This window comes from Puma concolor, chromosome D1, assembly GCF_028749965.1.
Source record: "Puma concolor isolate L17-30 chromosome D1, mPumCon1.1.hap2, whole genome shotgun sequence".
Classification (NCBI taxonomy): Eukaryota; Metazoa; Chordata; class Mammalia; order Carnivora; family Felidae; genus Puma; species Puma concolor.
The window spans coordinates 16,450,406-16,468,078 of NC_141676.1; the positions used below are offsets into that span (position 1 = coordinate 16,450,406).

The 17,673-nt window shown below is 44.6% G+C and overlaps 1 protein-coding gene across 3 annotated transcripts in view; it reads right to left on the reverse strand.

The window, feature by feature from the left end:
• Positions 1–17,673, reverse strand: part of CSTPP1 (centriolar satellite-associated tubulin polyglutamylase complex regulator 1) — a 202,245-nt gene that overhangs the window by 15,699 nt on the left and 168,873 nt on the right. For all 3 annotated transcript variants that reach the window (XM_086677525.1, XM_086677524.1, XM_086677526.1), the window contains exon 4: positions 13,115–13,199. In XM_086677525.1, the coding sequence (XP_086533651.1) occupies positions 13,115–13,199 (85 nt within the window). The remainder of the gene's footprint in view (positions 1–13,114; positions 13,200–17,673) is intronic.

Sequence of the window (17,673 nt, forward strand, 5' to 3'; positions counted from 1 at the left end):
AAATGACTGCATTTTGATCCTTCAGCTTAGAAGAGAACTAGGGAAGAAGCACAGGCTGAGACCTGACTCTTGAAGGCCTGCCTCTGAGGAAGATGTCACAGGGATCGAAAGCTTGGTTCTGGAAGACCTCCAAACTGCCCAGCTCTGGGATTATGGCTGCTTTGTGAAGGAGCGAGCTGCCTGTTGCTAGAGATATTCAAGCAGAAGCCTGAAGGTTTGTACTACTCAAAAGCATGAGAGCGCCTCCTCCAGCTCTGACAGACTGTGTCGTCCCAAGGGTGGCCAGAACTAACAGCTTTTCCGTTAGTGCTGGTTCTGAAGTTTGCTGTTTGGAGGACTGTGGCTGCAGAAAAGTCTGAAAGACTTAGAAAAATGCTCTTAGAAGCATCCTATGTTGCAGTGTCCATCTCCAAACTACTGCTCTGACCCATGAAAATTCTGGGCATCTGGCACTGGAATCTTGGAAGAACTGTGACAAGGCAGGCAGGAGGCTACAGTTCTGTCTTTGCTTTTGGTGACAGGGACGACCCCAGGCTGTGGGCCCTCGGTCCTGTGGGCAGCTCCTTCATCCTGAACTCAAACTTGTCAACACTCCCAGAGGGCTCACAAAGGAATCTCTTGGAAACGAGGTCATCCACATGTGCTGTTCTCCAGTTGATGGCAGTTGGCTCAACACCCCTTCCTGCCAGAGGCCTCCTGCTAACGTGCCAGCTGCTTCTGACACCTGGAGGAGCCGGGAGGCCACTGCTTTGAGGTGGAGCCAACAAGGCGCTGTTGCCAACAAGAGTCTGTACAAATCTATTGGATCATGGAAGGATCCTTGCAGGCCGTGCCTTAGGACTAGAGAGAGGGACTGTGGGAGAGAAGTAAAGGCAGTCCAGTTCAGGTTGGCTCTGAGCAGAACCATGTGAAGGGTGGAGTCCAGGGCAGGCAACTGGAATGAAGAAAGAACACTTGGCAGGGTCAGAGCTAATCCCGGGGGGCTGGCCCTTCTCTCCCTCCCTTGCTGACTTCCAACAGCTGGGATGGGCTGGCTGGCTGGGCGTTAAGTGGGTGCCAGGGAAGCAATAGCTTCCAGTCTGAATCTACCAACTTCCCAACTTTCTATTCACCCCCGGGTCAGTGTCCCTAGACAAATGACATGAGCTGTACCTGTTTACCTACAGTTCTGGGTTAGCAGCCCTGGGATCAAATCCCAGCTCCACCACTCACTGGCCACATTATCTTTTCTCTCTGAGCTTCATTATCCTCATCTGAGAAGAGGAGATAATCATAATTCCTATTTTATGGGATTCTTGTGAAAAGTCCCTATGATGTCCTGCACTTAGTGTATGATGAACACTCACAAGTGTTACTTGCTATCAATAAGTGTATTCTAGTTGGCTTAAGGTGCTGGAAGAACTCAAAATAGCAAGCAGAAATATAGCTCAGAGGAAGTAAGTGCTACCATCACTCAACCACGCAGAGGCTCTCGGGCGGAAGCCAGCTATCTAGTTTCGAGTCCACTTTGGGGGGAAGCCAGCCCTCGGCCAGGGCCAGAAAGAAGAGCCACCTTCCATGGCTGCACTGCTTTTAGGAGGTCACATGACCAGGGTCTCTCAGGGGTGAGGTGAGTCCCAAAGCCTGTTGGGCTCACAGTGCACCTTGGGGGACTGTCCTTTTGTATCCGGCCATGAGTGAGGTTGAAGCCACACGCTGGCCACCTTCCGCAGGTCGGGGGAAGAAGCTGCTGCCGAGGTTTCCTGGGACACTTCCTTAGGGTTGTGACACTTCCTCTTCTGGACTGTGTGGGATGCACCCCCATGTCGCACAAGCTGCCACAAGTCCAGGCCCGCAGAGGAGCTTGGGAGGTCTGGGTCATTGTTCTCCCCTGGCTCCAGCCTGGGGTACCCCAAACCCCACCTGCCCTGTAGTGCCTAAGCTTGATCCAGGGAGTGCAGACAATAAGACAACAATGGTTAATATTCATTAGGGGTTTACTGTGTCAGCAATATACAGCCATCATTTCATTTCCTGCTCATACTAATCCTATGAGGTAAGTCCAATGAATATCTTGCTGAGAACACAGAGGTTCAGAAACTTGGCCAAGGTTGCAGGTACAAGTGCAAGACTTGTCATTCAAACACAGGTCTCTTTTTTTTTTTTTTTTTTTTTTTTTTTTCAACGTTTTTTATTTATTTTTGGGACAGAGAGAGACAGAGCATGAATGGGGGAGGGGCAGAGAGAGAGAGGGAGACACAGAATCGGAAGCAGGCTCCGGGCTCCGAGCCATCAGCCCAGAGCCCGACGCGGGGCTCGAACTCACGGACCGCGAGATCGTGACCTGGCTGAAGTCGGTCGCTTAACCGACTGCGCCACCCAGGCGCCCCTAAACACAGGTCTCTTTGACTCTAATCACAGCTGCACCTGGAAAGAAACCGTAGGCTCTGTGCTCTCGAGTGGCAATAACATCTTCCTGCTGGTGGCGCTGTCCCTTCTCCCACTCCCGCAGTTTGTTAGCAAGTACACAGCGACTGCCCCCAGGAGGGCTGGAAGCTGAGGCCTCATCCGCTACACCCTGCAGAGGGCTGGAAGGCCCAGCAACAGCCATCCAAACCCCATTATCCCAGCCCCTCCCAAGAAGCCTTATAGTTAGGGGAGAACTGTTCCTCGCTCTTAGGATAAAGACCAAATCCAACGCATGGCCCTGTGAGGCCCTCATTTCCCCGTCTGGTCCCCAAACTCCTTAAACTCCAGAACCACTGGCTTCTCAAAGCTCCTCTAGGTCAGGACTGGCGAGAGCCTGGCTTCTTTTCCAGGCTGCCGATTTCCCCTAGACACTTTTTTCACCTGCCACTCATCGCTCCCTACCTCAGTGCTACCCGTGCCTTTTGTTTTAAATGAAATATTTAAAGCTTCAGGAAGTTACCCAGAACATAACAAAAACCTGTGTACCCCTGGCCAACGTCATACACCTTAACATTTTGCTCTCCTTGCTTCAATTTTTAAAGCTTTATAAAATGTTACACATGACGTTCAAGCCACCTGCGCGCCCTCCCTCATCCCATCCCTCTACGCTTCTTCCTCTGAAATCACCACTGAAACTTGGCGGTTTAGCATCGCTCTACATGTTTCTCAATACTACATGAACTCACACAAATGCCTATATTCTTAAAACATGATCTAGCTTTGTGTTGCTTGCTTTCAAACTCTATGCATCATTCTGGAACTTGACGTTTTGAGACAGATCAGTGTTGGTGCATAGATTTCTACCTGTATCCATTTCAGCTGGTGTACAGAATTCTGTGGATGGTATGATGCTGCTGCACTTTATCCTTTCCTCTGCAGAGGGACTTGCAGAGCGTTCCAGTGGGAGCTACTACAAATAATGCTGCATATTTCCTTATAACAAGGGACACCTGTGAACTTCTTTAGCTTTGCCTACATTGCCCCAAAGTGATAGTACCACTTTATGCTGCCACCAGCACTTTATGAGAGTTCCACATCCTCACCAACGCTTGTGTTATCAGACTTAAAAATTTTTGTCATTTGATGTGAAGTGGCATCTCAATTTCATTGGCCTTTCCCTGATTACTAGTGAGTTTGGGCATGAAAATATGCCCATATGCTTATTAGCTGTTAGAGTTTTCTGTGGATTGCCTGCTCATATCCTTGGGATATTTTTCTACTGAGGTTCTTCATCTTTTCCTTATTGATTTGTAGGAGTTCTTTATAAAACTCTTTTTAGAAGAAAAAATTCTGCAGACCAATCTGTTGTTAGACATGCACATAAATCTCCTCTTCTCATCTCTCACTTGTCTTTCAGCTTTGTTTATGCTATCTTTGGTTGAACTGAAAATTTTAATTCTTTTTTTAAATTTATTAAAAAAATTTTTAATGTTTGTTTATTTTTGAGACACAGCCCGTGCACAAGTGGGGGAGGGGCAGAGCGAGAGGGAGAGAGAGAATCCAAAGCAGGCTCTGTGCTGTCATTGTAGAACCTGATGCTGGGCTCAAACCCACAGAACTGTGAGATCATGACCTGAGCTGAAGTTGGACCCTCAACTGACTGAGCCACCCAGGTGCCCCTAAAGTTTATTTATTTATTTTGAGAGAGAGAGAGGGAGGGAGGGGCAGAGACAAAGAGAGAGAGAATCCCAAGCAGGCTCCATGCTGTCAGTGCAGAGCCTGATGCAGAACTCGAACGCACAGACTGGGAGATCATGACCTGAGCTGAAATCAAGAGTCAGATGCTTAACCAACTGAGCCACCCAGGCATCCCCTGAGAATTTTAATTCTTAATTCCCTGGTAGTCCTGGGGTTTAGGGATGGCTGGGGTTCAATTTGCCATCAGGGAATTCTTGCTTTCTATCTGATAATTCTCTTTGCTCTAGAAAGTCAGCTCTACTGCGGGGCAAGGACTGTATTTTTTCACTCCTCTGTTCTCAGCACCTGGAAGGTACTCGCAATGAACGCTGACTGAAAGAATAAACGAATGCAATTTTTTTTTGCGGTCAAGTTGATCAATCTCGTCCACTGGGCTTGGGCTCTTCGTACCGTAAGAATTCTTTTACTACCTGTTGGCCATAAATATATTTTCCTCTATTCTCTTTTAAGAGTATTTTAGTTTTGCATTTCATATTTAGGCTTGTCATCTATGTGAAATTGACTTCTGAATATGAAATTGACTTCTGAATATGATATGGAGTAGGAATCTAACTTGATTTTTCCCTATGTGAATAACCAACTGCCGCATCAATTCTTCTTGAATTGATCCCCTTTCCCTACTGCTCTGCAATATTGCTTCTTTATAGGGGCGCCTGGGTGGCTCAGTTGGTTAAGCGTCCGACTTCGGCTCAGGCCATGATATCACGGTCCGTGAGTTCAAGCCCTGTGTCGGGCTCTGTGCTGACAGCTCAGAGCCTGGAGCCTGCTTCGGATTCTATGTCACCCTCTCTCTCTGACCCTCCCCATTCATGCTCTCTCTCTGTCTCAAAAATAAATAAACATTAAAAAATTTTTAAAAAGTATTACTTCTTTATAGATCAACTTTTTAAAGCTTTAAAAAAAATTTTTTTTCATGTTTTTATTTATTTTTGAGTGATACTGTTAGATGGCAAGTCAGAGCTGGGGAAGATATCCAGGCAGAAAGCTATTGTAGGGGAGAGGCATAAAGAAAGACACCAAGAAAGCATAAAGCTGTATTGTCATGCACGGTATGAAGTCTGGCATATAGAAGATGCTTAGGAAACAGCTGAAAAATGAATACAGGAATCAATCCCCATTTACCAGTTATACTTTTCTAAAATAGGTAATATTTTTTGAGGGCCGTGTGACAGGCATTTTACATGCATTATCTCATTAAATCCTCAAATCAATTTTATGAGGCAGGTGTTATAATTATTTCCATTTTACAGATGAAGAAACTGAGGCTTAGAGAGACTGCTCACTGTCATAAGCCAGTAAGTGAAAGAATTTGGGATTTGAATCCAGGGCTGTCTGGCTCCAGCACCTGAGTCCTGCCTTTGTGACACAGGGACCAGCTGAAAAGCGAACCTCTTAAATTGGGATCAGTTACTAGGTCTGAACTAGATTCCTTAGGAGTTTGTGTGTTTTCCAGGCATTGTCTGTGTCTAGCACATATTATTACTCACTAGAAATCTGGCCTTCAGGGAGGGAGACGTGAGGTAAATTGTGTTTTAAAATGACAAGAGAGAGAATGAAATGTAAATCCTTTTGATGGGATCGATTCTAAAATGCCAGAATCAGACTGGCTTTCAATGCACTAAATCAATACTCCTCAAAGTGGATGACCATTAGCATCATTGGAATATGAGTTTTGGAGCCCCACCTCAGATCCCCTGAACTCTGGGGATGGAGTCTGCCATCTGTGGTTTAATAAGCCCCGCAGGTGACCTTGTGTCAACTTGCACCCTGAACGGGTTACAGGTGTGAGGGTCCTCTTGGCCCAGCAGGGAGGAGGCCAGAGCCTGCAGGCTGATCACGGGCAAAGTCATCTTTACTGACTTTTTGTTATGTGTATATTATTTTCTGAGTGTTCTGAAGTGAAAAAAGGCCAGAAATAACTGCCTTAGGGGGCTGAGAAATTTCTTGTTTATTTTATTTTTTTAATTTTTTTTAATGTTTATTTATTTTTGAGAGAGTGACAGAGACAGAGCATGAATGGGGGGCAGGGGGCAGAGAGAGAGGGAGACACAGAATCAGAAGCAGCCTCCAGGCTTCGAGCCTCAGCACAGAGCCCGATTCAGGGCTCGAACTCACGAACCGTGAGATCATGACCTGAGCTGAAGTCGGATGCTTAACTGACTGAGCCACCCAGGCGCCCTTCTTCTTGTTTATTTTTAAAAATCTGGTAATAATAATAATGCCAACATTATTTTAACGGCAAGAAACTATTACTTATTGAATGTCTACAATGTGCTAATATGCATATATTCATAAAATATATATTTTTTGAAACCAATTTGACAATAAATTTCATATATTTAAAAAATAAATAAAATAAAATAAAATATATATTTTTTCTAGTTGTTGAAAGTTACACTGTCCTCGGAGTGAGTTAGTATTATTCCCCATTTTACAGATATGGACACAAGCCTTAGAGAAGTTATGAGAAATCCCCAAGGTCATCCAGTTAATGGGGCCCCAGTGGCACGTACATCCAGGTCTTTCCAATGCTATGATGCTTGTGCTCTTATAGGTCAGGGTTAAGACTACTACTTCTAACATTGAAACTTTACTCTGTGCCAGGCATTGTTTTAAGCACATTATGTACTTCTTCAATTATTACAACTATTATTATTTCCATTTGATAAATGAGGAGAATGAGGCTCAAAAAAAAAAAAAAAAAAACAAACAAAAAAAAAAACAACTTTCCCAAGGGCACAAGCTGGTGGACTGTGAAACCAGGATTTGAACTCAAGAAGTCTGGCTCAAATTGCCAGACACGGCAAGGTGCTTCTCACCTTCAGGAAAGCCTCCCGGTCCAAGGAGGAGGGAGACAGAGATGCTGTGGTGATCATTTAAGGATAAAACCTCTGATGACCCCCCCCGCCCCCCCCCCCACTGCTACAGGAATGTGCGAGGTGGAGGGCGTCTGGGGCTAGGCCTGTCTTGCAGCCCATTTGCCATCTTTCCTGTGCCTCTGGCTCACACCTGCTGCCCCAGGGCCTGGCCGCGGTGCTTGCCGTCCATGAGTCAGGCACACGTGGAGACGCCATGCCCCCGAACAGGCTCTGCTGTGCAGCTGCGTGTGGATTACATTCTTCCATGCACACATCATCGCAGCCTGGACCCTCCTTCTGTGGCCTGTCCCCAGACCTCAGGGCCCTGAGAAAAGTAAGCCCAGCCATGACATGGGAGAGTGCGATGCCTCTTCTAGCAACAGTAACTGCCTTGGAGGCCTAACCACCTCCATTTGCGATTTTGATCAGAAGCCTGGCCTTGTGTGAGGAAGTTGGGATCTTGATCTTTGCGACAAAGTAAGAATAGCTTACGCCATCAGAGAGCGCTTTCTGGGATATAGACAAGTTTTGTACCCACACGCCAGCTGGAGTGGAGTGAGCAAAGAATGGCATTGGGGAGGCGGGGTTGACACAAAGCCTAATACATAGGGAGCAAACTAACTTCCCCTGGTTCTGAATTTACCTCTAACTTCTTTTTATTTTATTTTATTTTTTATTTTTATATATTTTTAAATGTTTATTTTTGAGAGAGAGAGAGAAAGAGAAAGAGAGAGAGAGTGTGTGAGCAGGGGTGGGTGGGCAGAGAGAGGGAGACACAGAATCGGAAGCAGGAAGCAGGCTCCGGCCTCTGAGCTGTCAGCACAGAGCCCGATACTGGGCTCAAACTCATGAAGCATGAGATCATGACCTGAGCCAAAGTCAGACGCTTAAACAACTGAGCCACCCAGGTGACCCTCACCTCTAATTTCATAGCCAGCATCCTGAGGATTGTCCTAGGCCCTTCTGTTGTTTCTACCTGCATTCCCATAATCCCCTCACACTGCTACCAGCATGGACTATCAAACAGCAGGCTTCCTGGAGGGGATAAGCTTTGCTTCCAGCCACAGCTAGGGGGATACCACTGCTGAAGTCTGTTGGTATCAATAATTGTAAGAATCCGAGCATTTTAGATGACTGTGTTACTTCTATTCTTTTTTTATTTAAAAAATTTTTAAATTTACATCCAAGTTAGTTAGCATATAGTGCAATAATGATTTCAGGAGTAGATCCCAGCGATTCATCCTCTATGTTTAACACCCAGTGCTCATCCCAATAAGTGTCTTCCTTAATGCCCCTTACCCATTTAGCCCCCCACCACAACCCCTCCAGCAACCTTCAGTTTGTTCTCTGTATTTAAGAGTCTCTTATGTTTTGTCCCCCTCCCTGTTTTTTATATTATTTTTGCTTCCCTTCCCTTATGTTCATCTGTTTTGTATCTTAAACTCCACACATGAATGAAGTGGTATTTATCTTTCTCTAATTTTGCTTAGCATAATACCCTCTAGTTCCACCCACGTAGTTGCAAATGGCAAGATTTCATTCTTTTTGATTGCCGAGTAATACTCCATTGTCTATATATACCACATCTTCTTTATCCATTCATTGGTCAATGGACACTTGGGGTCTTTCCATACTTTGACTATTGTCAATAGTGCTGCTATAAACATTGGGGTGCATGTGCCTCTTCGAAACAGCACACCTGTATTCTTTGGATAAATACCTAGTAGTGCAATTGCTGGGTTGTAGGGTAGTTCTATTTTTCATTTTTTGAGGAACCTCCATACTGTTTTCCAGAGAGGCTGCACCAGTTTGCATTCCCACCAGCAGTGCAAAAGGGTTCCTCTTCTCTGCATCCTCACCAACACCTGTTGTTGCCTGAGTTGTTAATGTGTGCCATTCTGACAGGTGTGAGGTGGTATCTCACTGTGGTTTTGATTTGTATTTCCCTGATGATGAGTGCTGTTGAGCATTTTTTCATGTGTCTGTCAGCCATCTGGATGTCTTCTTTGGAAGAGTGTCTATTCATGTCTTTTGCCCATTTCTTCACTGGATTATTTATTTTTTGGGTGTTGAGTTTGAGAAGTTCTTTATAGATTTTGGATACTAACTCATCTGATATGTCATTTGCAAATATCTTTTCCCATTCCACTGTTGCCTTTTAGTTTTGCTGATTGTTTCTTTCGCTGTACAGAAGCTTTTTATCTTGATGAGGTCAGAATAGTTCATTCTTGGTGTTATTTCTTTTTTTTTTTTTTAATTTTTTTTTTTTTTTTTTTGAGACAGAGAGAGACAGAGCCTGAGCAGGGGATGGGCAGAGAGAGCGGGAGACACAGAATCTGAAGTAGGCTCCAGGCTCTGAGCTATCAGCACAGAGCCTGATGCGGAGCTCAAACTCACGGACTGTTAGATCATGACCTGAGCTGAAGTTGGACGCTTAACCACTGAGCCACCCAGGCGCCCCACTTGGTGTTACTTCTAATCTTGAGTGCTTACACATATCAAATTGTTTGGAAGGGTCTGGAAGTTGGGTGGGGCAAGTGCAAAGCTGAGGCTGCTAGGGGTTGAAAATCCTACAGAAGGTCACCCTCATTAACTTGCCACCAACCTTTCAGGGAAGGAGGACAGTAACTGTTCTGGAGTGACAGAAACCAAGGTGAGATGTCACAGAGTGGTGGCAGACAGTGACTGAGGCCCAAAGGGGTCCTCTTCTACACCTAATGTTAAGCTCCTTGAGGGGAAGAACAGCATCTATTCATCACTGTATCCCCAGTGTACATAATCGCTCCTGGCATTCAAGAAATACCTGATGGAATGAAGTACTGCTACAACATGGGTGAACCGTGAAAACACTATGCCAAGTGTAAGAAGCTAGTCACAAAGGACCACATACTATATGATTCCACTCATTTTAAATGTCTAGGCAAATTTATAGAGACAGAAAGTAGATTAGTGGTTGCCCAGGGCTGGGGAGGAGGGAAAGATTGGGGAGTAGTGGCTAAGGACTGCAGGATTTCTTTTGGGGGCAATTAAAATATTCTAAACTTGATTGTGCTGATGGATACGAATGTACTCTGTGACTATAATAAAAGCCCATTGAATTTTGTTTTAAGTAGGCTTCATGTCCAGCACAGAGCCCAATGCAGAGCCCAATGTGGGGCTTGTACTCATGACCCTGAGATTAAGACCTGAGCTGAGATCAAGAGTTGGACCAGAAACCCCAAGCTGTTAAAAATTTTTAATGAATATATAAATGAATGAATGAACAAATGAACATAGGATACAGTGGCTGATGTTTGTTCTTCGAGTTACTGAGAATCATGGACTATTTGAACTACGTAAAATGCCTGACAAGCGATGTCATTCATATGTTCATTTAATCGGGAGACACTTAATGGAGTGTCTAGCACGTATCTAGGTACTGGTCTGGGCAACAGGCATCCAGCAGCAAATAAGACTGGTATAGATCCTGCCTGCCCTCATGGAGCTTACACTTACTGGGAGCTTACTTACACTCACGGTTCCTTTTCTCTAGGAAGATTTGTTAGAGATCACAGCTGATTTTTATTATTCAGCTATGTAGAAATCATAGTACAGTCTGTAAAGAGTTTTTCCCCCCCAAATTTGGGGCTGAATCTTCCTTAAAATAATCTGACCTCAAGGAGCACTATCATTGGAAATCTGAAGGTAACTCCAGCTGGCTGCTCTTAAATTACAAGAGATAATCTCCCACATTTTATTGTCAACTATGGAAAAAAAAAATCTAGATGTCCTTTGGATAGCAGATCAGTTAAAATGATAAAACCCGAATTGCTGCTTTTACTAGGGGCCAAGTGCCACTGGAAAAGGTAAGTATCCACTGGACAACGCAGGGAAGAAGATTTTGGTTGCGTGACCACTAAACAAGTTTTGCACATGACCAGCGAAATCAGCGTGTGAGCTGTGAACTGCAGAACAGCCCGCCCCGGGGTGAGGCTGGAGTCTGTCGCTGGCAGCGGAGGGGATGGTTGGCTCACCTCAGAAGGACTCAGATGGTTCTTGGTGCAGCGTAGCCAGTGCAGCTGTGGTGTCAGTGGGTCAAACCACCACGCAGAAATGATTTCACAAGATGAGCAGGCAGGAGGGTGAGGAGGTTAAGGGCAAAGTCTGTGGATTCAGGCAGCCCTGGGTTCAGGTCATGCCTCTGCTACTTACAAGCTATCAGTAAATTCAGGCCACATACTTGACCTCTTTGAGCCTTAATTTCCTCTTTTTTTTTTTTTTTTTAATTGAGGTATATCAGTTTCCTCTTGAGTAAAATAGGAAGGTAACAGTTTTTATAAGGATTAAGTGAGGTAATTAAGGTAAATGAATTTAAATGAAATAATGAAGGTAAATGCATACACTATGCTTGAGGTAAGATGGACATTAAAAAATATTATTAAGACTTTACTTTTGGGGCGCCTGGGTGGCTCAGTCGGTTAAGCGGCCGACTTCGGCTCAGGTCATGATCTCACAGTCCGTGAGTTCGAGCGCCGCGTCGGGCTCTGTGCTGACAGCTCAGAGCCTGGAGCCTGCTTCAGATTCTGTGTCTCCCTCTCTCTCTGATCCTCCCTTGTTCATGCTCTGTCTCTCTCTGTCTCAAAAATAAATAAACATTAACAAAAAAAAGACTTTACTTTTGGGGTGCCTGGGTGGCTCAGTCAGTTGGGTGTACAACTTTGGCTCAGGTCATGATCTCACGGTTCATGAGTTTGAGCCCCGTGTCAGGCTCTGTGCTGACAGCTCAGAGCCTGGAACCTGCTTCGGGTTCTGCGTCTCCCTCTCTCTCTGCCCTCCCCGCCCCGCCCTCTGTCTCTCTAAAAAATAAACATTAAAAAGTTAAAAAAGAAAAACAAGACTTTACTTTTTAGAGCAGTTTTAGGTTCACAGCAAAATGGAGGGGGAGGTGCAGAGATTTACCACATACCCCCCATCCCCCAACTCTTGCATAGCTTCCTCCATATCAACACCTGCACTGCACTGGAGTGGAACCTTTGTTACAATTGATGAAGCTACACTGACACAACATGATCACCCAGAGTTCATACTTTACATTACCCTTCATGTGTACTTTTGGGACAGATGTACAATGACATGTATCTATCATGTGTAGTACAATGCAGAGTATTTTCCTAAAAATCCTCTTTTCTGGCAATTTCAGACAACACAATTTTGAAATTCTTCCATTTGCCACCTTAGGTCAAATTTCGTGTCAAGTAAAAGGTAATTGAGGCACAGTCCAACTACCTCATTTGGTTAAAATGGGAATGACCATGAAATCAAACGCAGAAATAAGGGGGTTCAAACTATTTCTGCCAAGTCTTCCTGGTTCTGGACTAATCTTGAAAATCTTCTTTTGGGGCACCTGGGTGGCGCAGTCGGTTAAGCGTCCGACTTCAGCCAGGTCACGATCTCGCGGTCCGTGAGTTCGAGCCCCGCGTCGGGCTCTGGGCTGATGGCTCGGAGCCTGGAGCCTGTTTCCGATTCTGTGTCTCCCTCTCTCTCTGCCCCTCCCCCGTTCATGCTCTGTCTCTCTCTGTCCCAAAAATAAATAAAAAACGTTGAAAAAAAATTTTTAAAAAAATAAAAAAAAAAAAGAAAATCTTCTTTCAGCATAAATAATATCATTTATCCTTCTCTTAATTGGGCTTCATCGCCTCCATACCTTTCCAGTCTCCAACCTCAATCTATGCCTTCATTCACTGGTCACTGCCAACTCTTGCCCCTTCGTTTCTCAGAATATCCTCTAGAGACTTTGTGTGTGTGTGTGTGTGTGTGTGTGTGTGTGTGTGTGTGTGTGTGTGTATGTGTGTGTGTGTCTTCATCTCACCACCCCCCAGCTCTGTCTGCAGACCCTAAGGCCCCCCACAGAAACCACAAAGGATCATTTGGCTTCCCTTGGGAAAGGCAGAAAGTGAGCATTATGTTTTGGGGCAAATCTCAAACAGACCCCTCTCCAAATGCCAGTTTCTCCCTAATGGTTTTGTATTTTTCCTAATGGTTTGCTTGTTTGTGTGTATACATTTCAGGTTTCTCTAAGAAGTCCTGGCCCGCAGAGGGCTGAGTTAGCTTCTAGAGCCCAGGGCACATACCTGGCTGCTTTCTGAGTGAGCTCCAGGGGGAAATCCGGGCACAGCAGTTGCAGCAAACAGTGATATTCTCTCATGGTCAGCAAATCTGAAGTTGAAATGGAGAGGAACACATTAGGTCTCTGCGTGTGAAGTCATTGCTCTTTGTTTGGCCATTTCATGGGTTTCAGACCTAGCCTCGGTAGAGCTGCTCTTGTAAAGGTGAGTTAGTGCTAGCTACTAACCTCTTAGTGAGATTCTAAGATCAATGTTTCTACAAAGTTTTTCCCGGGTGGAAGGTACCCAGCTACAACATTTTGGCTAACGGAGCTTCCCTGGTTTGAAAAATGGTCGGGTGAGAAGGGAACAAGAGGGATACCTTGATCCACATTCTTAGTCTGGTTTTCCTTGTGTATGAAAATCTACAAGAACGAGTCATTTCAAAGCTGGTTAAATCTGCTGAAATTCTCTGGCATGGTAGCATTCACCACAACATGCCCAAAGACCATCCACGGATATCTGGAAGCACTACTAAGGCAAACTCAGTCTTTCAATATATGGAGAAGAATACATCACAGCAACCCACAGACCTTATTACTCTGTCATCCAGTATTGCACAGCCTGGCTTCTTTTGGATGCCTGCACAAAAATCTGGCCATTCTATTACAGGAAACCAAGACAAAGGTTCAAGATATACAATCAAGGCAACCAGATGATTCCTGATATACAGAAGCAGTGCCCTGGGAGAGATGAGCCAGGATGAGGCTCTGCAGCCCAGCAGCAAACCCAGAGATGCAAATCTCAGGGAGGTCTCTCGGCTCCCAAGGGAGAGGAAATACACTGATGTGTAAAGGTTGTTTTGTTATTACATGTACCAAAGCCAAAAGATTTTAGAACAGCCAGGCAATCCGCAAGTATTCTGTATACCAAAGCATTTCAAATATGGAAGAACAAGCTAATGGTAAAGCAACAGCAGGCAACCTGGAAGCCATCCTAACTGGGAGAATGAGTGAGACAAGGGAATCCAGAGGGCATGGCCACATTTGGGGAATGAAGATGATGATCATAGGCACTTGGTTTCTTTGGACCCAAGTTAGCCCAAGCCACAGGCATCCAGATCTCCTGCCCTGCTAGTTTGGTTGATGCTTTTCCAAGATAAAAACCCCAAATCTCCAGGGACAGGCCTGGGTTCCTACTACTTTTTCATCAAAGCTCAATTCAAGGTGGGGGCAGAGAGTTAAACTAACCACACTGCCAAAGTCAGGGTCACCAAAGCAACAGGCTCAGTGCCAGTGTAGGTCAAAGGATCAAGATGGCTTTTGTGGCCTTCGTCTTGGCCACAGTGGGGTGTGCGCTTTCCTCTCCTCACTCGCCTGACCTCGGGCACAGCCTGGTAGGAGGTTTTGCTCATCAAAGGATGGTGTAATAGCCACTCACGGTCTTACAGCTTTAAGGTAAGGGGCAGGAAAGGTGAAGAAAGGGGAGAAAAGCTATTGAATATAATGGATTCCCACATTATTCTCACTCCAGAACTCCCTGTGTAAAGAGGAGTGACTTCTGGAAGGAAGTAAATACACGCATACCTTGGAGATACTGTGGGTTTGGTTCAGAACACCGCAATAAAGCAAACATCCCAACAAAGTGAATCAAATGAATTTTTTGGTTTTCCAGTGCATGTAAAAGTAATGGTTACGCTAAGCTGCAATCTATTAAGTGTGCAATAGCATTATATCTAAAAAAAAGTACATGCCTTAGTTTAAAAATACTTTATTGCTAAAAAATGCTAACCATCATCTGAGCTTTCAGCAAGTTGTAATCACTGATCACAGATGACCACAACAATAATGAAAAGGTTTGAAATATTGTGAGAATTACCAAAACATGACACAGAGACACAAAGTGAGCAAATGCTATTGGAAAAATGGCGCCGATGGACTTGCACAATGCAGGATTGCCACAAACCTTCAATTTGTAAAAAAATGCAATGTCAGCGAAGCACAAACACGTCTATAAAAGAAAATGCTATCTTTGAATCATCATTGCTTTCCTCGGCTAATTGGTGGATGTATCTGATCATTCTTAGGGGGTCAAAGTGTTTCACAGAAATTCACATTTGTCCCCCAAAGTTACCCACAAGATATCCTTGGGAAGATAAATCAGTGAAGGAATACGGGAAGCCTAGAGGACTGTGTAACTCCCACACTGAGTCAAGAAAGACAAGGTTGGGTATCAATCTCAGCCTCCTGGTTTCCAGACCCTCAGCTCTCTTTAGGTTCTTGATGACATTCTAACTCATGTACTTCAAATAGTTGCTTCCAAAGATAGAAGGATGATTTACAAAAATCATTTTGTATTTCTCTAATGCACAACAGCTCTTGGAAATACTAAATACATCAGAATAACAGAATACAGCTTGTTCACCACTTCTGGAACTTGACTTTCCCAAATGGAAAATGAGGAAGATAAAGAGATGAATGAAAATCTAGGCAAATAGAGACCTTTTGCCACCTTCATTGTGGAAGACAGCAGTTCTACTAATGTAGTGGCTGGATATTTTGAGAGAGAGGCATTTGCTGCTCGGAGATACTCCTCAGTTGAGTAGTGGGTATTTGGGAGAATGGCAAGTGGTCACGCTTGTTCCAAAATCAGAACACCGATGAGCAAACAGGAGCTGGCCGCTTCCTGTCTCTCAGGCTAGGGTTCAACCCTTAGCTCTGCAATTTACCAGTTACGCAACCGCGGGCAAATTGCTCAATCTCTCTAAATCTCAGTTTCTCATCTATAAAATGGGAATGATGACACTTACCTTTCAGGGTTGAAGTTAAGATTAAAAGAGAGGATGTCTATAAAGTACTTAGCAGAATGTCTACAACATAGTAACACCAAACAGTGGGGGATATTTTAGTTTTGTTTTTAAATGCTGGGGGCAAAGACAGGCGAGAAGAGGAAGGTGTTTCCTGCTGAGTTTAAGTGCTTAAACACCTAGGGGTGGTCTGCCTTGAAATTCTCTGTCAGGTTGCCTGAGCCAAACATGTTTTTAAATACTCTTTGCAGTATTCCTTCATTTCGTATTACTATGGGCCTCCTCAGTTCCAGGCATGGTGTTACAGTGATGAAGAAGCCAGCAGTCTTCTTAGCTCCCGAGACTTACACTCAGGCACTAGCTAACCCTAAATGCCTACTTCAGGCCCTCTAAGAGCTCTCCAAGATCTCAAAGGCCTTTTCAGGCAACGCTTTGTGCCTCAGGAACAACAGTAACGAGACTAAATAGTCACTGAGCCTTGAATTAGCTCACTTCACCTTCGCAACAACCTTATGAAGTAGACTCCATTATTCCCAGTCCCACTTCACAGCCAAGGACAAGGAGGCTTAGAGAGGTGAAGTATAGTTGACCCTTGAACAATGTGGGGTTAGGGGCACCAACCCCCTGCACAGTCAAAAATCCATGTATAACTTTTGACTCCTCAACAACTTAACTTCTAATAGCCCACTGTTGACTAGAAGCTGTACTGATAACAGTCAATTAACTTATATTTTGTGTGTTATATGTATTTATATGTTATATTCTTATAATAAAGTAAGCTAGAGAAAAGAAAATGATATTAAGAAAAACATAAAGAAGAGAAAATACATGTATAGTATTGTACTGGAAAAAACAAAACATGTACAAAGGGATCTGTGCAGTTCAAACCCATGTTGTTTAAGGGTTGACTGTCATTTGGTAAGTGATAAAAGAAGGGTCCAGAGCCTGGGGGGACAGGAAGGGAACATGGCTTCCCAGAATAAAACCTGAGGCTGGGAGGGAAAGATGGGGGTCTGAAGGCTGGGTGGGCTTAATGATAATATTAACAGCCAACATTTATTGAGCACTTACTATGGGCCAGGCACTGTTCTTGCAAGGGCTTGTCCTATGTCGTCTCATTTAATCTTCACTATGGTTACCCCCATTTCACAGACACAAAAACTCAGATCATGCACGCGTAAGAGGTAGACCTGGAATTCAGACACAGGCAGTCTGGCTCTAGCGTTTACCCAACTAACACTTTCAGCACCTTGATCTTATCAACCGTAATGTGTGAAGGCTTAAGAGCTTGTTTTTCCCTCCAAACAAACTGCGGGAACTAAATAGCTCCAGGTGAACTGGATCAAGGAGACAATTCAAGTGATTTGGGATTTTTTTCATGTAAGAAATTTAGTCTGAAAGGTCTAATTACTGTCAACAGGAAAGACTTGCAGCTCCAGCAGCACAGCCTGTGCTGGGCCACAGGCCACGGGAGGGCGGGGGATGGGTGCACCTGTGCTCCTGGCCTCACCGCCATTTCTCATCCCCGCCCACCTGCCAGCCGCTCTTTGCCCTGGCAGGTGCAGGGAAGGTAAGTGGTGTGTACGGACAGACAGACGCCTTCTCTAAAGGAACTCCACACCCCCAACTAGGAAAGCATCAGCCAGCAGGTCCTGAAAGATTAAAGGCGAAGGCACAAGAAGGGTTTGGTATAAGATCAACATTAAAACATTCTCCACAAATTGGTGCTTCTCTTTTTGTGGGTGGTCAGAGATGTTACACGTTCTTATTCTCAGCATTG